The sequence below is a fragment of the Plecotus auritus genome (genome assembly GCF_963455305.1).
Source record: "Plecotus auritus genome assembly, chromosome: 10".
NCBI lineage: Eukaryota > Metazoa > Chordata > Mammalia > Chiroptera > Vespertilionidae > Plecotus > Plecotus auritus.
In genome coordinates, this window is record NC_137785.1 from 5,986,144 (window position 1) to 6,009,991 (window position 23,848).

At 43.1% G+C, this 23,848-nt stretch overlaps 1 protein-coding gene and 1 pseudogene across 2 annotated transcripts; one reads left to right on the forward strand and one right to left on the reverse strand.

The window, feature by feature from the left end:
- Positions 1 to 463: 463 nt before the first annotated feature.
- Positions 464 to 22,454, forward strand: LOC308235195 (uncharacterized protein). The gene is made up of 5 exons (XM_080643956.1): positions 464 to 640; positions 3,548 to 3,693; positions 7,749 to 7,875; positions 18,896 to 18,969; positions 19,843 to 22,454. Exons 2-5 carry the CDS (start codon positions 3,679 to 3,681, stop codon positions 21,889 to 21,891), a joined length of 2,265 nt encoding a protein of 754 aa, XP_080500082.1. The 5' UTR covers positions 464 to 640; positions 3,548 to 3,678; the 3' UTR covers positions 21,892 to 22,454.
- LOC308235234 (splicing factor, proline- and glutamine-rich-like) lies at positions 16,427 to 18,611 on the reverse strand (annotated as a pseudogene). Its single transcript has 2 exons — positions 18,526 to 18,611; positions 16,427 to 18,075 (listed from the first exon to the last, which is right to left on the reverse strand). The product of its transcript is annotated as a splicing factor, proline- and glutamine-rich-like (transcript).
- Positions 22,455 to 23,848: the final 1,394 nt, after the last annotated feature.

The following is a 23,848-nucleotide window of genomic DNA, read 5'->3' on the forward strand; positions in this document are numbered from 1 at the left end:
AGGGCAGGCCAGCCAGTAGCTCTAAGCACAGCCTCTGGGATCTGGAAACTTCTGTGTGAATTCCAGATTCCTCCTCCCCTCTTTATGCTTTGCCACAGCTGCCATTTACTCGCTAGCACCCTAATAAAAGAGCAGCCCCTCTACCTGGGGAGCCCTGTGCCATCAAAGGGCACCTGGCCCTTTCCTCCCTTTAAAGAAGTAAAATAAACGCCCTCTCTCTGCTCCTGTCTCTTCTCTCCCTTGTGAATCCTTTCACAGCCGCGTCACCAGCCAAACCCCAACAATGACGTGGAAACTCCACCAGGAAGGGCTGTCCCTGTGGGAGGAGGTGAGGGAACCAGGGCTGCCCCCTTCCTCCTGCCCCGCCCTCCCTCCCTCTGTCCCTGCACAGGCCTGGCCCCGCCCCCATCGCGGAGTCGCTCAGCTCAGGCTCTGGCCCCGCCCATCCCGCAGGGAGGAGCATGCGCAGTTCCTTGCAGACCCCGAAGCGGCTGTGGATGGGAAGGTGGCGGTTCCCCCTGAGGAGGTGTTTGTGCTTTAAAGCTGCTGCTCTCCGTCCTCCTCCCAGCAGGGAAGGCTGAGGGGCGCTGCAGGCGCTGAAGTCCTTGTTGAGGTCCCCGCCCCGGAGCCCCTCACAGCGGTGAGTCCGCGTCCCGGGAGGCTGCGCAGTGGAGGCGCCGCGTTCCTTTGGGCGGAAACTGAGGCCCCGGCCCGCGGTCTGTCCGCCTTTGGCTGTGGGCCACCGCCTGCCGCGCGGTTTTCCTGCTGAAAACCATTCCCGGGGCCGCCGGTCCTCCCCGCGGGGCTGAAAGTCTGGGTCAGTGGGTTCCCGCCCTTTGCGCCCCTCCCCCGCCCGGCGCTTTCCGCCCAAAGAGCCCGGATGGCTCCCGGCCTGGGGGCCCGCACCCCGCCTTCCTAGGCCCACCCCCATTAATAAGGGGTCTGAATGCCAGGGGAGCACAGTTTCCATGGGGTGGGGCTCAGGGGGGAGAACGCGGTGTCCCCAGAAGAGGTGACCTGCCCGCAGGGAGGGGCTTTGTGGGAGCGGTGACTGCGGGGGGCGGGGAACCGGGCTGGCGGGGGGGTCAGGAGAGGGAGTGAGAGAGACAGACACGTGGGAGGGAGAAAGGGCAGTGAGGGGTCCACAGAGAGGGGCCCATAGGGGGTGTGGGAGGGACTGGACGGTGACGGTAGGAGTGAGGGGGTAACTCGGGAAAGGAGCCTGAGGAGGAAGGAAGTGGGGAAATAGGGAGGAGGGGGAGCCCAGAGAGAGGAAGGGGAGCTGAGAGGGAGAGGGTCCTGGTGAGCAGAAGTGGGGGCCACACAGGAGGAGGCAGGTCAGACAGAGACACTGGTTCAGAGGAGAAGAGTTGGGGGAGCGAGTGCAGGGACAGAAAGGGGGGCTCAGGGATGAGGGGGCAGAGGGGGAAGCAGCACGGAGTCAGCCAGCTGTGGGGAGCAGGACAGACTGTAACAGGCAGCAGAGGGGCCATGGGCGTGGGGAGGGAAAGACGCAGACGTGTGTGGAGATGGGAGCAATCAGAGACCAGGAGAAAGAGCACCTGAAGGGAAATGGGTTTCAGGAGGTTCATGGTCCAGGTGTAGGGACAGACAGAGAGAAAAGGGGAGAAAGATGGAGGGAGGGGAGAGGGGGACACAGGAAAGGACCGCAGTGGAGAGAAAGGGAACAGGGAGACAGAGACAGATCCATAGACAGAAATACATAGCAGTGGGAGGAGGGGAACACCTATTTGGGTGAGTGGGGAGCTGATGGGATGTGGATGGTGTGATATATTGGCTTATGTTTAATTTTATAACTCACTTATTTAAACAGATTTGAATGAGAACTACCAATCTCCAGTTTATAAGACTTGCAAATTGTATGATTATTTGCTTCTATTTGCAACCTTATTCACACAGAGGGAGAGACTGGAATGTTGGTCATGGGCCCCTTGTCATTTCCTGGTAATTGAAGAAGGAGGTGACCTTGGAGAAGAGATGACTGAGATTCCTGCTTTATCAAGCAATATTAGAAGCACGGGATCTTTTTTTTCTGTCCCATGGAATTGCATTTTCTACCTCTGATATTTAATTCATGTATATGGTCATTAACTTCTGAAATCGGCATGGGTGACATCTCACAATCACCTCTTATCATTCTTTTCTTTTTTTTTAAAAATATATTCTATTGATATTTTACAGAGAGGAAGGGAGAGGGATAGAGAGTTAGAAACATGGATGAGAGAGAGACATCGATCAGCTGCCTCCTGCACACCCGCTACTGGGGATGTGCCTGCAACCAAGGTACATGCCCTTGGCTGGAATCGAACCTGGGACCCTTCAGTCCGCAGGCCGACGCTCTATCCACTGAGCCAAACCGGTCAGGGCTATCATTCTTTTCTTAATATAGAGGTGGTTCTTCCCCTTTTTGAAGCTTTAAACCTAGCAATGATTACATTAAAAAAAAACAACCCTAGTTGTTTTGGGTGTGTTTTTTTTTGTTGTTGTTTTTTATTGATTTTTTTACAGAGAGGAAGGGAGAGGGATAGAGTTAGAAACATGTATCAGCTGCCTCCTGCACACCCCCTGCTGCGGATGTGCCTGCAACCAAGGTACATGTCCTTGACCTGAATCGAACCTGGGACCCTTCAGTCCGCAGGCCGACTCTCTGTCCACTGAGCCAGACGGGTCAGGGCTGTTTTTGGTTTTAAATATATTGTGTGTAGTTCAGATTCTGAGCCCTGTATCATTTTCACTGTTTATTATACCTTGTAATATTCATTGGCATTTAATCAGTAATATGAGGCGATCTCAGTGTGCACTTTATAGGGATGTCCATGATCTTAACAGTTGGAAGCTAATTGTGTGAGTTGGTTTCATGTTCAGCACCTCTTTCCTTCCCTTCATGTGATTTGTTGAATTGGTGTCTGTGAGCCACACAAAGGAGCTGTTCCCCTAAGTCCCTCTTGTCCATTCTCTGACACTATTGAAGGATGGCCTGGATTGAACTGGAACTTGGTTCCCGCAGAGTCCATCTATTCATGGTGAAGTCATTTGATGAGCCTATTTCAATAGTTGACTTTCCCCAAAGGCTTTAGCATGAAGACCTATTCTCTGTAATTTCCTGGGAAAGGGGGGAGGAATTCTGCCAGGGAAACCTGCACGTGTACAAGTTCCTGTTCAAAACCCCTGACCCCCCACTACCCAGAGGTCTCAGGTGTGCTGGGTCTAATGTCTGTACCCAGCGCTACTGAAAACAGCTCTGGGAGACCTTTGCAGGCCCCAGGAGGGAACTACTTAAAGATGCCCTGTCATGGGCCCCAGGGCAGGCTTTTCCAGGGGACCTAAGGGGTGTTGTATTGGGTTTAGGGGTACAGCCGAGCAGCACATGTTGTCATTGCTGTAGGAGTTTGTGGAAGTCTTTGGAAGGACAGACACATGAAGACAGAATAAAACCCCTCACAGTGTGGTCTCCATGGAGGAGCTCATTGTTCCTGACTCTTCTGTGACAAAGGACAAGAGGGCGTGGCCTTTCCCCCATTTCCAGGTCCTTCTGATGGTGAGTGTGAGGGGAGCTGATTAACAGGATGTGTGGTCACCTCTGAAGGCACATTCTGTGACTCCTCAACATACTGTCACCTGAGGAAACATCCCAGACCCCATCAGGACCAGGACCACATGGCTGCTCCTCAGGTAAAAGATGTGTCCTGGGTCAGAGGCTGTTTGCTTTTCCTTGAACATCTGTTGATAGATTTCTCTTTCCCTTCTCACACCTGTGTCCCCTGTCCCCTCTGCTGTCCTGTCCCCACAGCTGGCTGACTCAGTGCTGCTTCTCCCTCTGCTCCATCATCCCTAAACCCCCCCTTTCTGTGCCTGCACTCCCTCCCCCAATTCTTTTCCTCGAACCAGCCTCTCTATCTAAAGTGCCTTTCCCTTTGTTGCCCCCACTTCTGTTCACCAGGACCCCTCTCCCTCTCAGTTCCCTTCATCTCTCTGGGGCTCCTTTCTCTCCTCCATATTTCTCTACTTCTGATGTTCTTGCCTTTCCAGCTTGTTTTCCTTTCCTTAGTTCCTGTTTTCTTTTTTAATATATTTTTATTGATTTCAGAGAGGAAGGAAGAGAGAGAGAGAGAAACATCAATGATGAGTGTCATTGATTGGCTGCCTCCTGCACAACCCCACTGGGGATCGAGCCCACAACCCGGGCATGTTCCTTGACCGGAATCAAATCTGGGACCCTTTAGTCCGCAGGCTGATGCTCTACCCACTGATCCAAACCGGGTAGGGTTATTTCCTGTTTTCTTACCATAGTCAGTGTCAGCAGTTTCTGTATTTCTCTGTCTCTTTTTTAATGTATGTTTTTATTGACTTCAGAATGGAAAGGAGAGGGAGAGACAGATAGAAACATCAATGAGCGGAGAGAATCATCGATCAGCTGCCTACTGCATTCCCCCCCACTGGGTATCCAGTGTGAAACCTGGAGTGTGACCTGACCAGGAATTGAACCCTGCCCTCCTGGTTCAGAGGTCAACGCTCTATCTCTGAGCATCATGGACTGGGTAATAATTCTCTCCTTTTTCCCAGAGCCTTCTCTGCCTTCATTTTATGCAGTCTCCCTAAGGTCAGGAAGCATTCCCACCTTTTTTTTTTTTTTTTTTCTTTTTTTTTTTTAATATATTTTATTGATATTTTACAGAGAGGAAGGGAGAGGGATAGAGAGCTAGAAACATCGATGAGAGAGAAACATCCATCAGCTGCCTCCTGCACACCTCCCACTGGGGATGTGCCCGCAACCAAGGTACATGCCCTTGACCAGAATCGAACCCGGGACCCTTCAGTCCGCAGGCCGACGGTCTATCCACTGAGCCAAACCGGTTTCAGCAGCATTCCCACCTTTAATTAATGACTTGCAACTCCTCAGAACATCCCTTTTGTGACAGATCCACCTGGGAAGGCAGCCGTGTCTAATATTCCTATTGGGATGGGTTCAGAGGCTCTACTACAGTGGTCGGAAAACTCATTAGTCAACAGATCCAAATATCAACAGTACAACGAATGAAATTTCTTTTGAGAGCCAAATTTTTTAAATTTAAACTATATAGGTAGGTACATTGTTATTAAGTTAATTAGGGTATTCCTAAGCTGGCCTTTGCTAAAAACTCAAGGGGCCAAAGAGGCGCATGTGGCTTGCGAGCCGCTTTTTGCCGACCACTGCTCTAGTATGTTGAAGAAGGGAAATGTAGGTTTTAGGTTCAAGTGGCTGCAGCATCAGCTCTTGATCAGGGACAAGAAAATGCACACTTTACAGCTCAGAATTGCTCAGCAAGTTCTGAAAGAAGAATAAATAGCAAATAGAAGACACTTGCTCACTAGATTAGTACAAAGACTTGGTAGTTAAATGTACTATTAGCTTACAGAACACAAGAGGTACCCGTGGACTGATACTTGCAAAAATCAATGTTTATTTGTGATCATTTCCACATAATTAGTTCTGTATTGAGGTATTTTTGGCAGTAATGTCATGTCAGTGGTGACCTGACCTTCCAGTGTGTGCCTAAGTCACCTGATGCCCATTGTTCAGTCCACCTGATGTTCAGGTGGCACAGGTGCACCCCTCACTATGGAGTTCATAGTCTCCCTTTCTCAGGATCAAGGGTGTAGTAGGAATTTAATGAAAGCTGTGCAAAGACCATCATTCACATCTGGAAATGTCCCTCTTCTTAGTTTGCATTTGCTTTTGCAAAGGACTTACTTTTCTTTCCTACAGATCATTGGCTTTTGCATGGGACTTTTCAACAACGAGGACCTGATTCTTTAAATTTCCATTATATTCTATACTCGCATCACGGACATACCCTACATCAGTGGACGGCAAACTCATTAGTCAACAGAGCCAAATATCAACAGTGCAACGATTGTAATTTCTTTTGAGAGCCAAATTTTTTAAACTTAAATGTCTTCTACGCCACTTCTTCAAAATAGACTCAACCAGGCCGTGGTATTTTGTGGAAGAGCCACACTCAAGGGGCCAAAGAGCCGCATGTGGCTCGCGACCCCCGGTTTGCTGACCACGGCCCTACATGATCACTTAAAAAGTTCCCCAAAGTGATATTATTAATGTATGTTCAGTTTCATTAAATTTCTACAACATAGTTCTCCACTATACATAAAAATTTTGAAACAAATGTACTAATAAGAATAATTAGTTCCCCGAGGGTGGTGTGGATCTGTCGTAGAGGGTTTGATTGCTGGTCCAGGGCAAGTAGCACCTGAGTATCTGTGGTAGGCAGCCAATCCATGTCTGTTTCACATTGATGTCTCTCTCTTTCTCTCCCCCTCCCTACCTTTTGTTCCTCTACCTCCTTGCCTTACACTCTCCAAAAGTCAGTGGAACAAAATCTCCCCAGGTGAGAATTTACAGCCACACAAAGGAAACAATAGGTCTAACTTGTTTTGTATCCTTATGTTTCTCTCCTTATTGTGTTTATACAACACAAAGGGATCATACACAAATAGATTCATTAGATTTACAGAATCACTAAACAATCTTGATTTCATAGTTGTAAAATGTGTGTGTCTGTACCTAAACTGGTAACATTATTTCAGCTATTTTTTCTTTTTTTCCCCTCAAGTATTTTTTTTTTATGTATTTCAGAGAGGAAGGGAGTGTTAGAGAGAGATAGAAACGTCATCAGTGAGAGAATCATGGACTGGCTGCCTCCTGCACACTCGACACAGGATTGAGCCTGCAATGTGGTCGTGTGTCCAGACCAGATATCAAACCAGTGACATCTTTGTCCATGGGTCAGCCCTCAACTACTGGGCCACACCAGCTGGACTAGGTAGAATAATCTTGTTCTAAGATTATTCATAGTAAATTTCAATGAGGATTGAGGTTCCTATGTGTTATATTCCAGGAGAACTGAATTCCATTAACATTCAGTTCAAAGTTTTATATGAATTATTTCCTGTGTTTTCTTTTTCTGTGTATTCAGAAGTATGGGATATAATGCAGAAACATTGGCATCACAAATCCAAAGTTAGCTTGTTACACATGTGGAAACACGGGCTCCATCTCAGAACCTGGATCAGAATCTGTGTCTTTACAGAAGTTCATTCCTTTGTGTTCTGCTTCACACGTGAGAAGATGTCCATATACTTCCAACCTAGCATGATATTTCCCTGTGAGAAATATACTCCACTGACCCTGAATGATGCACATAGAACACTCAGAAATCCATATGCCTGTGTCCATGCCTTAATTTTATTTCATTTTATTTATTTTTTTCAGGATATTTTTTTTTTTATTTCAGAAAGGAAGGGAGAGACAGATAGAAACATCAATGATGAGAGAGAATCATTGATCGGCTCCCTGCTCCCTTCTGCACACTCCCTACTGGGGATGGAGCCCGCAACCCAGGCATGTGTCCTTGACTGCAATCGAACCTGCGACTCTTCAGTTTGCAGGCAACACTCTTCTATACTGAGCCAAATTGACTATGGCCGTGCCGTAATTTTAAAGTTATCTTTTCCTGTAAAGTAAAATCTGTACCGTGGATGTGTAGACATATGTCAACCTCATTTGTCACTGTTAGAAAACACATCAGAGATTGGTACTGGGGTAAGGGGTCTTATTTGTTGATTTAGGATACTCTCGTAGGTACAAACCTCTTCTAACACTGCTTTCGTGTTGGGTGACATTGTGAACTCTTCTGGTGACCTCTTGGTAAATGTGTCTTTTCTTTCAGGGACCGCTGACCTTCAGGGATGTGGCCATAGATTTCTCTGAGGAGGAGTGGGAATGCCTGGACCCAGCTCAGCGGAAGTTGTACCTGGATGTGATGGTGGAGAACTACAGCAACCTGGCCTCCCTGGGTGAGGATGACTCCTTCCGGAGTTCCTACTCCACCCACAGGGTTTTATTTCCTTTCTTTTAAAATCGCTAAGGGGCTTCTTCTTTCTGTGTTAGATACTTGCTTTCGAGGAACAAATTGGGCTCCAGCTGGTTAGGCCCAGTAGATAGGCTCAGTGGCCTGCGGACTGAAAGGTCCCAGGTTAGATTCTGGTCGTGGACCAATGCCTGGGTTGCTGTCTTGCTTCCCAGTAGGGGGCATGCAGGAGGCAACATATCAATGATTCTGTCTCATCACTGATGTTTCTCTCTCTTTCTCCCTCTCCCTTCCTCTCTGAAAGCAATAAAAAATATATTTTTAAGGACTAACAAATTGGGGTAGAAAAGAAAGGCTTTGCGATTTATGTGAATTAGGAACTCAGTGTTTGCACACTTTACATGTTGTCTTTGCTAGTTAAAAGTCCTATCAGAAAATAATATTGAAAAAAATCATTTTCTAGAATATTCTAAGATTCTCCCATGTCTTCTGGTCAGAGAACAACCTGGATTGGAAATGGGAAAGCCTCTTATCAAAATTCACACTCCATTTTCTTTTATTTTTTGATTTTTTTAAGATCTTGTTGATTTCAGGGAGGTAGGGAGAGTTGGAGAGAGATAGAAACTTCAGCTGGGCATTAATTGATTTTTTTTGTACATGCCCTGTCCAGAGATGAAACCTACAAATTTGGTATATCGGTATGATCCTCTAAACAACTGGGCTACCTGTGCAGACACATTGGATTCTTTCACTTAGTTCTATGTATCTAGGCTTCTAACATGTCTTTAATGGCTTGATGTATTACTTCTTTACTAGAGGCACAGTGCATGAAATTCGTGCACGGGGCGGCGGGGGGGGTTGTCCCTCAGCCCAGCCTGCACCCTCTCCAATCTGGAACCCCTCCGGGAATGTCTGACTGCCGGTTTAGGCCCGATTCCACAGGGATCGGGCCTAAACCTGCAGTCGGACATCCCTCTCACAATCCGGGACTACTTGCCCCTAACCGCTCACCTGCCTGCCTGCCTGATAGCCCCTAACCCTTTCTGCCTGCCAGCTTGATCACCCCCTAACTGCTCCCCTGCTGGCCTGATTAACACCTAACTGCTCCCCTGCCGGCCTGATCTTGCCCCCAACTGCCCTCCCCTGCTGGCCCCGTCACCCCCAACTGCTCTCCCCTGCCAGCCCAATCTCGTCCCCAACTGCCCTCGCCTACCAGCCTGATCTCGCCCCCAACCCTCCTCCCCTTCCGGCCTGATCTTGCCCCCAGCTGCCCTCCTCTGCCAGCCAATTTGGTTCTGATTGGTTGGTTTCTATGCCAGTCAAGTGTCAAAAGCTCCGCCTCATGGGCAGCCATTGGCTCTTCACAGTTGACCCAGATTTGGTTCTGCTTGATCAGTTTCTATGCCAGTAAGCGTCAATAGCCCCGCTTCCTAAGCAGTCATTGGCTCCTTGCAATTCACACAAATTTGATTCCGATTGGTCGGTTTCTATGCCAGTCCATATCAAAAGCTCCGCCTCCTAGGCAGTCATTGGCTCCTTGTTATTCACAGAGATTTGGTTCTGATTGGTCGGTTTCTATGCCAGTCAGCACCTCCGGGCCTGATCATAGAGGCGGGGCTGATCTGTAGCTGCCCCAGGCTGCTGGCGCGGGGCTGAACTGCTGGCAAGGGATAGAGAAGCAGAGTCTGACCACCCTGTTTCTCTCTCCCGGCACACCAGCAGCCACTGCCACTGCTGATCAGCCCCGCCTCTCTCTCCAATAGGTCAGCAGTTCAGCTTGCTGGCGTGGCTGTTGGCGAGCAGGCTGAACTGCTGACTTATTGGGGGAAGAGAGAGAGGCTTGGCTGCTGGCGAGGCTGGGAGAGACAATCAGGATCTGATCAACCTGCTTCTCTTGCCGGACCTCTGCTGATCAACCCCGCCTCTTTCTCTTTCTCAGAGGTCAGCAGTTCAGCCCGCTCACCTGCTCACCAGCTAATATGCACAGCCTGGCGAACCGTAGGGCCTCCCGGTCGTTGCGGATGTGATGGACCCAGGGTTTTTATATATTAGGATAGTAGTGAATAAGACTACGTTGTATGTCCTTCAGTTTGCTTATCCATGCACTCGTTGATGGACCTCTTCATTGTTTCCAAGTTTTGTTAATTATGAATAAGCAGCTCCTTTTAGGCTTTTGTGTAGAGTCAAATGAAGTCTTTTAATTATTTTTAAATGGTAGAGCATCATTGTGAAAATAGTCCTTTTTTTCTAGTTGGATATCTTCACTATTGCAAATAATGCTGCAGTGGATATGTGGGTTGGTATATCTTTGTGAATTTGTGTTCTCTGTATAAATCCCCAGAAATGGAATCTCTTTTACCTGGTACTTATTTGTACATATTGAAAAAAATCCTCCGTCGTGTTTTGTTAGAGGCTGCACCAGTGTGTTTATATAATCTTTCTGACAGTGGATGAATGTTCTTATTTCTCCTCTTCATTGGTAATACTTTTCGTTTTTTGATTTATGGATGATTGCCACCCTGTTAGGTGTTTGGTGGTATTTCATGGTGGTGTCCATTTGCATTTCTCTGATGATGAATGAGTTGAACATCATTTAATATGTTTATTGGGCATCTTTATGTCCTGTTTGGGAAATGTCTAGTCAGGTCCTCTGCCCAATTTTCAATCATACTGATTTTTAGTGTTAAGTTGTGAGAGTTCTTTATATATTTTGGATCTTTAGCTTTTGAGGATGTAGCATTGCTTGGTTTTTGTTGTTGTTTTGTGATTTCTTTTGGTATGCCAAACTTATTGTTTTGTAGTCTCATTTCTTTACTTTTTGGGGTTTTTATTATGCCTAGGAAGATATATGCAAACCAGCTTTTTTAAAAAAATATATTTTATTGATTTTTTACAAAGAGGAATGGAGATGGAGAGGGATAGAGAGTTAGAGACAACAATGAGAGAGAAATATTGATTCAGCTGCCTCCTACACACTTATAACTGGGAATGTGCCCGCAACCAAGATACATGCCCTTGACTGGAATCGAACCTGGGACCCTTCAGTCCGCAGGCCAACGCTCTATCCACTGAGCCAAACCGGTTAGGGCACAAACCAGTGTTTTAAAGAGTGATGGTAGAGTTCATTGACTATGCTTTCTTCCTGTGTTTTCATGGTTTCAAGTCTGATATTTTAGTTTTTATGCATCAAGGGCAGAGAACTTACCCTTTTTTTTTTTTAATATATTTTATTGATATTTCACAGAAAGGAAGGGAGAGGGATAGAAAGCTAGAAACATCGATGAGAGAGAAACATCGATCAGCCGCCCCCTGCACACCTCCCACTGAGGATGTGCCCGCAGCCAAGGTACACGCCCCTGACTGGAATCGAACCCGGGACCCTTCAGTCCGCAGGCCGACGCTCTATCCATTGAGCCAAACCGGTTTCGGCTGATATTTTAGTTTTTAATCCATGCTGAGTTCATTTTGATTCATGACCTATGAACGGGGTCTAGTTTTATAATTCTTGCATGTATCTGTTCTTCTCATACTACTTGGTACGAGAATCTGTCTTTACCTATTGTGTATTCTTGTCTTCTGTCTTACAGATTAGTTAACCAAATAGCTTTGGACATTTTTAAAGTTGTGTTCTTTTTTCATGTTGACTTGTAAAAGGTCTGTATATATTCTGGATATTAAGTATTGAGCAGATAATATGCTTTGCAGAAATGTTTTCCCATTTCACAGCTTGTATTTTTAATGCACTGACAATTTGCTTTAATGTGAAGTTATTTTTATATGGGGCGTAATGCCTTTTGACTATTTTGTTTTGTTTACCTTTCCTCTTAGTGCTAGAATAAAAACTCAAATATCATACAATATTTTCTATTTGCCTTGTCAGATTGACTCAGTGAAGCAGGGGTCCTCAAACTACGGCCCGTGGGCCACCTGCGGCCCGCGGAGGACATTTATCCGGCCCGCCAGGTGCCACTGCCTGTCCTGCTTAGTAGCCGACTCGTCCCGGGCCCGCAGTGCGCATAGGTATTTGTTCATAGTGGTTTTTTTTTAAACTATAGTCCGGCCCTCCAACGGTCTGAGGAACAGTGAACTGGCCCCCTGTTTAAAAAGTTTGAGTACCCCTGAAACAGTCCCAGGTTTGATTCCAATCAAGGGTAGATGACCAGGTTGCTGGCTGGATCCACAGTAGGGGCCATGCAGGAGGTAGCCAATCAATGAATCTCTCTTAATGTTTCTCTCTCTCTCTTCCTCTCCCTTCCTCTCTGAAAGCAATAAAAACATATTCAGAAAAAAACACAGCAAAATATTTTGTATAATTTTTCTTATAATAGATTGAGTTATTATTAGCTTTGTGTTTCAATATTTTATCCATTTTTGTTTACTATTTGTATATGGGGTTTAATATACAAATTTGTACATGGGTTCCAACTTCACTCATTTTGTACTCGCAGACATCTAAGTATCTTTACACTATTCGTATACTATGTGAGTATATCCTTTACTTCTTTTGTGGTATAAGCACCCTTGTAGAAGATTATTTTACCTCATGCTGCAGAAGGTGTAAGTAGGCCCTTTATTCTACAGTGCTTCTTTTTTTGTAGTTGTTGATCTTCACATGAGGACATTTTTTTTCCATTACTTTCCAGAGAGAGTGGAAGGGTGGGAGCAAGGAGGCGGGGAAGAGAGAGGGAAACATTGATGTGAGAGAGACACATCGACTGGCGCCCTCTTGCTCGCCTTTAATCTCATACATTCTTTTCACGATTGACTTGTTTACATGGAGTCCTGTGACATTCACATTAATTTTAGAAAGAGCTTTTCTATTTCCACCAAAAGTGTCACTGGGACCTTGATAGGGATTGCTTTGAATGTTTACGTCACTTTGGGTACTAATGACAGCTGATAATGTTAGCATTGCAAAGTAGAGTCATGGAATGTGTTTTCCAACTTATTGATTTGTTCTTTAATTACAGCCATCAATGTGTGTATATGTTTTCTTTTGTTAATCCTCACTCTATGGGTTTGTTTGTTTCCATTGAGTTTTAGGACAGAGAGGGATAGAGGTGTAGAAACAAAGAGAGAGAATGAAATATCGATGTGAGAGAGAAACACTGTTTGGCTTCCTCACACATCCCAAATGGGGTTGAGATCAAACCTGCAACCATTTGGTAGGTGGCCAATGCTGTAACCCCTGAGACACACTGCAGAGGCAGCCTGTAGTATTTTATACTTTACAGCATACAAGTCGTGCACCTTCTTAGGAAGGAAACTGTTAATATTTTATTTTCCATTATGCTGTTAATCATGTTAATATATATTTAATTTATTATTCTGTATTAATTTCTGTTCCTGTACAGGGACACAGCTAACTTCATTGGTTGGTTTTATATACCATGTTTTCAGAAATTAATTATATATATCTGTATGTCTATATATATATACATATTTATGTAGATGTTTAGAAATGTGGAGAATGCGATTTCCAATACAGAATTCTGTCACCTGTTATCAGAGATCATTTTATTTATTTTCTATTTTTTGTTGTGACCATGGGAACTACTTAAAATATTTTAAAGTTATAAAAATGTACCTTAAACTCATACTAGTAGTGTCAATTGCATACAAAATCTCTGCTGATTGCCATTTCTAACCATGTGTCCACATAAGTTGATATGACATTATCTTTAATGATGTGTGTCTTATATAAAGATGTAAAATTTTATTCCTTTAATTAAAAAAAAATACATTTTTTAAGTTATTTTAGAGAATAAGGAGATGGGGGAAGAGAGAGAAACAGCCATGATGAGAGACAATCATTTATTGACCGCCTCCTGCACATCCTACACTGGGAACGAGTCCGAAACACCGACATGTGCCCTGACTGAGAATCAACCTGTGACCTCCTGGTTCATAGACAGACGTGTAACTACTGAGCCACTCGGGTCGGACAATTTCTTTTTTTAAAAAATATATTTTGTTGATTTTTTACAGAGAGGAAGGGAGAGGGATAGAGTTAGAAACATGAATGAGAGAGAAACATCCATCAGCTGCCTCCTGCACACCTCCTACTGGGGATGTACCCGCAACCAAGGTACATGCCCTTGACCGGAATCGAACTTGGGACCCTTCAGTCCACAAGCCAACACTCTATCCACTGAGCCAAACCGGTTAGGGCCAGACAATTGCTTTTATTTTTTAAAGTTACACAAGACAAATCAAAGTGATATACGTTTCTTTAATATAACACAACAAATTTTTATATTTCTGTATATTTTTCCACATACAAGGCATCTTTACATGTTCATATGTTAGTGTTGTATAGAATTTTTAAATTACCTCCAGAAGTCTATCTCTTGTTTTTTTATATGCCAGGTCTAATAATGAGAAAGTCTTAACAATGAGAAAATTTTGGAGCTGGAAAAGGTTTGTCCTCTCCATTGTTTTGTTTTTTTTTAATATATTTTATTGATTTTTTTTACAGAGAGGAAGGGAGAGGGAGAGAGTGTTAGAAACATCGATGAGAGAGAAACATCGATCAGCTGCCTCCTGCACACCCCCCACTGGGGATGTGCCCGCAACCAAGGTACATGCCCTTGACCGGAATCGAACCCGGGACCCTTCAGTCCGCAGGCCGACGCTCTATCCACTGAGCCAAACCGGTTTCGGCACCTCTCCATTGTTGATGATCCGTTTTGTCAATACTCTTGTTGGGTGGTTTTTCTTCATTTATCAGTTTCATGTTTTATTTTGTGCCCTTCCTTCCCCCCTCCCCCCAATAGTTTTCTACTTAGAAACCCCCTGATGGTTTTAGTGGAGCTGTCTTTTCCATGAGTAATTATTTTTTTCTATGCTTTTAGGATAGTATTCTGGGGTTAGATATTTTCATTGTTTTTTCTGTTCTCATGTTTATATTCAGTCTACTTAGAATTCAATGAGCTATTTGTATGTCACTTTCTCCAATTCTCAGGATATTAAGCAATTAATTTTTTATGTAAGCTACCTACTCCTTTTCACTATTCTGTCTTTATGGGGTTCCCTTGGTGGTCGATTTATTAGTGTCTTAGAAGTTCCTTAAATTCTCTCCTCATTTCCACATGTTTGTTGGCTGCTCCAAATGTTAATGAATCAAAATATTAATGATTTATGTACAAATTCTTAGATTATTTAAGTACTATTTTTTAAATGTATCTTTTTAATATCAGAGAGGAAGGGAGGGGGAGAGAGAGATAGAAACATCAGTGAAGAGAGAGAAACATTGATCCGCTGCTTCCTGCACAATTGGTACCCAGTCTTCAACCCAGGCCTGTTCCCTGACGAGGAACCAAACCCTGACCATTTGGTTCATAGATCGAAGCTCAACCACTGAGCCACCTCTTCCAGGAAAATTCTTTGATGATTTGAGTTCATCACATCTTTCATTTATGATTCTACTGTACATTTTAATGCGGGTGTTGTTTTTCAATTTCCATTTTTAGTGTGATTTTGTAAAATACTTTCTCATTGTATTTTTATTGTGGTTATATAATATTTTGGTGATATTATATAGTTGTCTTTTTTTTCCTTCTTTCCAGCATTAAGATATTTATTTGCCATTCTTTTTGAGATAATTAATACATTTCCATTAATGTAGTGCCAGTTTGATTATTTTTATTTTGTTTTAGTGATGGTACACTTTTTCTTTTCTTTTTTTTCGTGACTTGATATCTTTTGTTGAGATTCCTGAATTGTAAAGTAGCAGGCTTTTGAACATGCTTTCTGTAGGAGGAAGCAAATAATAACCATCTGTGGAACAAACTGTACTTTCGGTCAACACTGTTTTCAGGATCTGTATTCTTGGCTATGTTGTCTAATTTCCCAGTTGAAATGTTCTCTGTTTCTTTCTCAGGCCCACAGTATCTTTTCAGGGTTGATATACATCTTCAGTACCACAGTCTTTGTGGTGCTGAACAATTTCTCATTGTTTCTTTCTTTTTTTTTTTTTTTTTAAATATATTTTATTGATATTTTACAGAGAGGAAGGAAGAGGGATAGAGAGTTAGAAACATCGATGAGAGAGAAACATCGAACAGCTGCCTCTTGCACACCCCCTACTGGGGATGTGCCCGCAACCAAGGTATATGCCCTTGACCGGAATCGAACCTGGGACCTTTCAGTCCGCAGGCCGACGCTCTATCCACTGAGCCAAACCGGTTTTGGCTATTTTTTTTTTTTTTAATTATTTTATCTATTTATTTGAAGCACAGTAAAAAAAAAAAAAAAAAAAGGTACACTTTGGAAATTTGGTGGCATAAGGTACACTGCCATAACTTGTGGGACATTATACAGTTAAAAAAAGAAAAGCAAAAAAATCCTGTTTCAAAACAATGTATTACCTAATTTTACCTGCCCAAACAGACCATTTACAAATATTAGGTCAATAAACTGCTAACATCCATAAAAAGGTAGCTTTCTTACTAAAATGAAAGAACTGAAAAGATTAGTATCTAAACAAGAAAAGACAAAAACAAACTAGAATGAGAGCCTAGATAGCACATCTAAAATCAGGGTTTTTTGTTTTCATCCTCTTCTCTCCCTCTACCATATCCTGCTGGAGTTCCAGGCCCCATTCCTCTAGGAACCTGTCCACCCAAAGGTCCCGAACCTCCCTGTCCAAAGTGATCAGTACGCCTGTCGCTTCCCATCATGGTAACACTCAGAGTTTCTGGTGGAACTCCAGGATTAGCTTCATAACCTGTGCCACCACCACCACCTAATGGTGGAAATTTCTGGTCTCCTGAACCATAGGGATCTCCCATGTTCATTGCTCCAACACCACCCATTCTCATGTCTCTTTCTCTTGGATCCATGTAGCCCATTTGGCTATAACTTTTCTCTCTTTGGCGTCTCATTTGTTCTTCCATCTCATGTTGACAAATGATCACCTCTTTTTCCCTTTTACGTCATTCTTCCTCTTAATTGCATTTCTTTTCATTTATGCATTTCGTGATTGTGAAGTTCTTCCATGAGTCTTAATTCTTCCTGGTGTAGCATCAGATCTTGACGCAAGAACTTTGCTTAATGTTCATGATAGGCATCTTTCATTTCACTTTCCAGTTTGTCTTTTGCATCTTTCATGTTTTTTTGAACTTGTTTCCTGTGCTGTTTCTCCATTTCATCCAAGGACTTCCATCGCTGAAAATATTCATACTCAAATATGCCATGCTGGGCAAAACGAGGTGGAGTTTCTCTCCTTTTGACACATTGGACTTCTTTGCAAGTTTTCCAGGAAGACCATCTTCATCATCCATTGTTCAAGTGGTTCCACAATGACTGGATGAGGAGCTGTCAGTAAGAAAACGCCTTCGTTGCATCTTTCAAATGCTTTTCTTGCTGCTGGTTTAGAAGCAAATTCAACAATGCCTTTCCCTGTAGATCTTCCACGATCATCCACAATTACAACGGCCCTTTCTATAGGACCAAACTGGTTAAAGTCTTCTTCCAACAGTTCATTGGAAACATAACGTAAAAGATTTCTAACAGAAAGGGCATCAGCAGCATGTGTGGTAAAGTAAACCCGAAACTGTCTACCTATCATGGGTGTATCATCAAGTTCAGCTCTGGCAATTTCAGCCAATGCCCTGGACTCAAGCTTAATAAATCCAAATCCTTTGCCTTTGTTGATAAAAACTTCTCCTGGTTCTCCATATTTAGCAAACAGTCTTTTGAATTCCTCTGTAATATCAGCAGGTAGGTTCCCAACAAGCAACCGACAACGTTGAGTGTACGTTTTCTCCAGGTCTTCTCAGGAGAGAAGTTGGCTTTAAAGCCCTCCAAATCGGAGATTTTACTGTAGCCTCCAGCCCACCAGGCCCTCCGGGAGGGGTACCCTGGTGGTGCTGCTGGTGGTAGGAAGGGTGGTGCTGCTGTCCTCCCCGGGGCTCTACGCTGCCTCCTCCTCCTGGTTGTGGCAGCTTACGAGGAGTGCTGAGGCCTGGATCACCATCACCCGGCTTTGACACACCCTATATTTTACCACCTTTGGGACTGCTGGGTCCTGCTTAGGCCTGGGAACCCGGCCCCCAGCAGGTGGAGGCAGTGAACCCCTATCCCGAGGTGGGATGGTGGGGACCACACTGCTTGGAGGTGCTGCCAGGGGCGCCCATAGGGCTCCAAGGTGACAGCGGGCGGCAGGTTTGAGATAGGCCTAGCCCTGTGGTGGGCCCAGAGTCGGAGTGGCAGGCAGTACTAGCCCAAGGCCTGCAGAGCGGAGTCTACCCAGGAGCCGGCCGGGTCCTGGCTGTGATGGTAGTAGCTGCTGATGTGCTGTCGGCTACTGTTATTGTAGAGGCTGTGCAGGATCAGAGGTATGGGGCCACCCTGGCCCGGGCTTGGATCCATGGGTCCTAGGTTCTGATTGAGGCCCATGCTGGACAGTGGTGAACGGAAATCGTGAAGGCCGCTTAGTCCTCGCCTCCTCCGCACCTGTGGAAGCCACCACGGCTGTGACTCTGGATCCGATCTCAAGACACGTCTGTGATAAAGGAGTGGTCTAGACAGAAGGACAGAAGGCGCTCAGGGAATGTGGAGGCCACCTTGCTTCCCACAAAATGGCGAATGACACCTCATTGTTTCTTTGTAGCAGCCACTGCAGGGTACTCACCGTGTACTGCCATTCTGTTGGCATTCTGTGTCATGCACAACAGACACTTGTTCAAGATGCTTCAAAACAGCGAGATCATTGATCATGCACTTCCCTCATCTCTCTCTCTCTGCACTAATGAAACTGGGAGGTGGGAGTGTTTTCATAATATTGCCATTGTGTGTCGGGGTTTGAGCAGATATGATTGGCAAATATAAGCAACTCTTTGTCCCTCTTCGATGTGCGTTTTCCTCATTGTACCTATCTTGAGCTTTCCTTGAATCCTTCACTGGCTCTTGGAGTACTCAAAACTGTCATTTGGCCTATAGTTGCTGGTAACTTCTAAGTGCACTCACATGATTGTCAAAACTGAGTATTTGTTTTCTTTCAGCTATGTCATCTGAAGATGACCAGGCCTTTATGCCAAATACTGGAATACCAAATTTATTCTCTGAAATAATACTGGTAAGACATAAAAGGTGTCGCTTTGATAATATACACTTAATGAAAGTCTTGGTATTTGGGGAAGAGTGTTATGAGAAGAGAGAATATTAATATAAACAGAACTAATCTGGAACAGGTATCAGAATAAAATAGTTTTTACCTAAAGAGGTAAAGTGTATTATGCATTTGGGAAACCTCCCAGTTTAAAGTCAGTTACATTGGCAGGTCAGTGTGTTTCTGCACATGAAAGTCGAAAACAACTTCTTACTGCTATGAATTCTTAAAAAGGAAATCTGGATAAACTAGGAATTCACATAGTGTTTAGTGTAAATAATCATTTGAATCTTTTAAAAGGTAGGGTGGGATTAAACTTTCATGCAATCATTTCTAAAATGTAGAAATGTATACCGTACCTATAAAATTAACCTGTGCTCAATTTGGCATTATTTTATGATTTAAAAAAACAACCAAACATTTTTATTGATTTCACATAGTAAGGGAGAGAAGGAGGCAGCCAAAAACACCAATGATGAGTAAGAATTATTCATTGACTGCCTCCTACTTGCCTCCCACTGTGCACTGATCCTGCAACGGAGGCATGTGGCATGACCAGGAAGGAACCATCACCTACTTGTTCATACGTCGAAGCTGAATCCCTGTGCCATGCTGGCTAGGCAGTTTGGCAATCTTTTAAACAAGGATTTAATATTATTCCTCTGGCAAGTAATGTTTTGTATTTATTTCTTGTCAATAATTTTAATAAATTAGGAGAGTTTTTTTTTTATACAACCATCCTGGTTTAATGAGTATCACAAAATTGTTCTTATGGAACAAGTGTGCATGTTTAATGAATTTATAACTGTCACTAAATGACTTTCTATCTCCCATTATTAGCAGAGTATAGATTATGGAGACAGCAGTTATCAATGGAATGAACATCGGGAAAACTTTAAGCAAGAGTCATATTTTAATCATCGGACAAGCGAGCTTGCAGTGAACCATTATAAAAGTGGAAAAGTCTTTGACCAATTGTCCAGTCACAATATATGTCAGGTTATACCTACTGTGAAGAAGACACACAAAGGAAATAAATGTGTCCAGTCTTTTCAGCAATCATTAAATTACACCGAACAAGAGAATATTCAAACTGAGGAGGAGGCTTATAAATGGAATCCGTGTGGGAGAGTCTTTAGTCAAATATTCAATCTAAATAGACTGAAAAAAATAGATAATCAAGAAAAACCTTATACATGTAAAGATTTTGGTAAAACATCTCATTGGCCTTCAGATTATACTCTAAATCAGAGAATTTATACTGGAGAGGAACCTTACAAATGTAAAGCATGTGACAAAGCCTTTAAATGTCATTCATCTCTTACTGTACATAAGGGAAGAATTCATACTATTCCAAAATTTTACAAACTCAGGGAAAATGGAAAAGGCTTTAATCAGTACTCAGGACATACTCAAAATCATAGAAATCATACAGAAGAAAAGACTTATAAATGTTCAGAATGTGACAAAGCCTTTAGCCAGCCCTATACCCTTAGTATTCATCGGAGAATTCATACTGGAGAGAAGCCTTATAAATGTAGAGAATGTGGCAAATCCTTTGGCAGATCCTCAAACCTTACAATGCATCAGAGAGTTCATATTAGAGAGAAGCCTTATAAATGTACAGAATGTGACAAATCCTTTAGTAGTTCCTCAGAACTTATAAAGCATCAGAGAGTTCATACTGGAGAGAAGCCTTATAAATGTAGAGAATGTGGCAAAGCATTCAGGGAGTCCACAAAGCTTAATCGACATCAGATAGTTCATACTGGAGAGAAGCCTTACAAATGCAGAGAATGTGGCAAAGCCTTTGGCAGATCCTCAAACCTTGCTGATCATCAGAGAATTCACACTGGAGAGAAGCCTTACAAATGTAGAGAATGTGGCCAAGCATTTACATGGTCCTCACAATTTACTTTTCATCTGAGAATTCACACCGGAAAGACAACTTATAATTGTAGAGAGTGTGGCAAAGTCTTTGGACGCTCCTCAGACCTTACTCTGCATCAGAGAGTTCATTCTGGTGAGAAGCCTTATAATTGTAGAGAATGTGGCAAAGCCTTTGGACGCTCCTCAGACCTTACTATACATCAGAGAGTTCATAATGGAGAGAAGCCTTTTCAGTGTAGGGAATGTGGCAAGTCCTTTGGCAGATCCTCAAACCTTACAATGCATCACAGAGTTCACACCGGAGAGAAGCCTTATAAATGTACAGAATGTGGCAAATCCTTTGTGAGCTCCTCAGAACTTACTAAGCATCAGAGAGTTCACACTGGAGAGAAACCTTATAAATGTAGAGAATGTGGCAAATCCTTCGGCAGATCCTCAAACCTTACAGTGCATCAGAGAGTTCATACTAGAAAGAAGCCTTATAAATGTACAGAATGTGACAAATGCTTTGGCAGCCCTTCAGAACTTATAAAGCATCAGAGAGTTCATACTGGAGAGAAGCCTTATAAATGTAGAGAATGTGGCAAAGCGTTCATTGAGTCCACAAAGCTTAATCGACATCAAATAGTTCATACTGGAGAGAAGCCTTACAAATGTAGAGAATGTGGCAAAGCCTTTGGTAGATCCTCAACCCTTACAGTGCATCAGAGAGTTCACACTGGAGAGAAGCCTTATAAATGTACAGAATGTGGCAAATCCTTTGGCAGATCCTCAAACCTTACAATCCATCAGAGAGTTCATACTGGAGAGAAGCCTTATAAATGTAAAGAATGTGGCAAAGCCTTTGGCCACTCATCAGAACTTACTAAGCATGAGAGAGTTCATACTGGAGAGAGGCCTTATAAATGTACAGAATGTGGTAAATCCTTTGGCAGATCCTCAAACCTTAACAAGCATCGGAAAGTTCATACTGGAGGGAAGCCTTATAAATGTATATAATGTGGCAAATAATTTGGCGTCTCCTCAGACCTTACTACACATCAGAGAGTTTATACTAGAGAAAAGCCTTATAAATATACAGAATGTCACTAACCATTTCGCAGATCCTCAAACCTTACTAAGCATCAGAGAGTTCGTACTGCAGAGAAGTCTTACAGACGTGTGTAGTGTTGTAAGTCCTTGACCTGCAGTGAGAACTTACTGAATATCACAGAATTCATACTGGAAAGAAGCCTTATGAATGTGAAAAATGTAAAAAAGCTTTTAAAAGCCATTCACATATGACATTACCTTAGAGACTTCCTAACAGAGTGAGACCATACAAAATGTAGAGAATGGGCTGGAGCCTTTACCACAGCTCTAAATTTACTGAACATCAGACATTTTATAGCGGAGGGAAGCCTTACACTGTAGAAAATGTGAGAAAGCTATTAGCCTGTGGCCATATTTACTGAACATTTTACAGATCATTGTAAAGAGAAACAGCAAAAATAAAAAGTTATCATGCAAACATTTAACCATGCTTTATCATTGAGAATTCTAAAATAAAATCTTACAAATTCTGAGGCATATGTCAAAGTGTATATCCTCATTTATATGTCATACAACCTCTGATAATTATTACTGGATCAAAGCTCAGAAGATATAAAGAATGTAACAAAGCTTACTCAGTATGCAAACCTTACCCGACATCAGAATTCATATTGGGGAGAAACAATACAAATGTAAACCATGTTCTAAAGTCTTTAAGCAGCATCCATAGCTTATTCCTCACATTGGAATTTATTCTAGAGGGAAACCTTAAAACTAAAGAATGTGGGAAGTCTTATAAGTTGGACCTACAGCCCCAGTCTTATCCGGGATTGTAATTGGATAAAAATCCTACATTTATGATGTAGGAGGTAGGACTTTTGTTTAAAATATAAAGTTTATGAAACTCCTAAGGAATTCCTTAAAATGACTGTAAAGATGTAAAAACTTTATTTAAATATGTAATTGATTATGAATTTAAAGTATCACTGAATTCACACTAGATAGGTAGCCAAAATGCCGTTCAGGTATTGCTCTACATCAGAATGTTTATTACACAGTGTACTCCAAACTAAATGTAGTTAGGTGATATTTCTATACTTAAATATATCAAAAGAATTGGTCGTTCCATATGTACAGTTACTTAGAGGGTTATCTCATTTATATTGAAATCATTTGAAGTATTTTCAAAAGGAAGTATTAATATTCTACTCCCATATAACTTAATGCTGCTATGTTTTGTTTTTTTAAAAAACATATTTTTATTGACTTTTTATGGAGAGGAAGGGAGAGTGATAGTTAGAAACATTGATGAGAAAGAAACATCCATCAGCTGCCTCCTGCCCACCCCTAGTGGGGATGTAACCGCAACCAAGGTACATGCCCTTGACTGGAATCGAACCTGGGACCCTTCAGTCCGCAAGCTGATGCTCTATCCACTGAGCCAAACTGTTTAGGGCAGTGGTCGGCAAACTGCGGCTCGCGAGCCACATGCCTCTCTTTGGCCCCTTGAATGTGGCTGTTCCAGAAAATACCACATTCGGGGGGGGGGGGCATTCAAAATAGACTCGCCCAGGCCGAAAACCGACTTCTGCGTGTGCGCCTTCACGTGCTATTTTGTGGAAGGGCCACACTCAAGGGGCCAAAGAGCCGCATGTGGCTCGCGAGCCACAGTTTGCCCACCACTGGGTTAGGGCATGATGCTGCTCTGTTTTATTCCTGGTGTGTGTCAGTGAAATCATGGGGTTGATCATTTCTGCCTTAAAGATCTGTGAGCTGTTGTATATTATATGGACTTCTCTTGTGTACACTTTCCCATGGAATATTGGGTACATTGTAAGGCGCAGTATTTTCTTCTATTAGAGAATAATCCTATTGAATAGATCTTTTAAAATAGTTCTCAAGTTTTGTAAATGATGTGTTCATA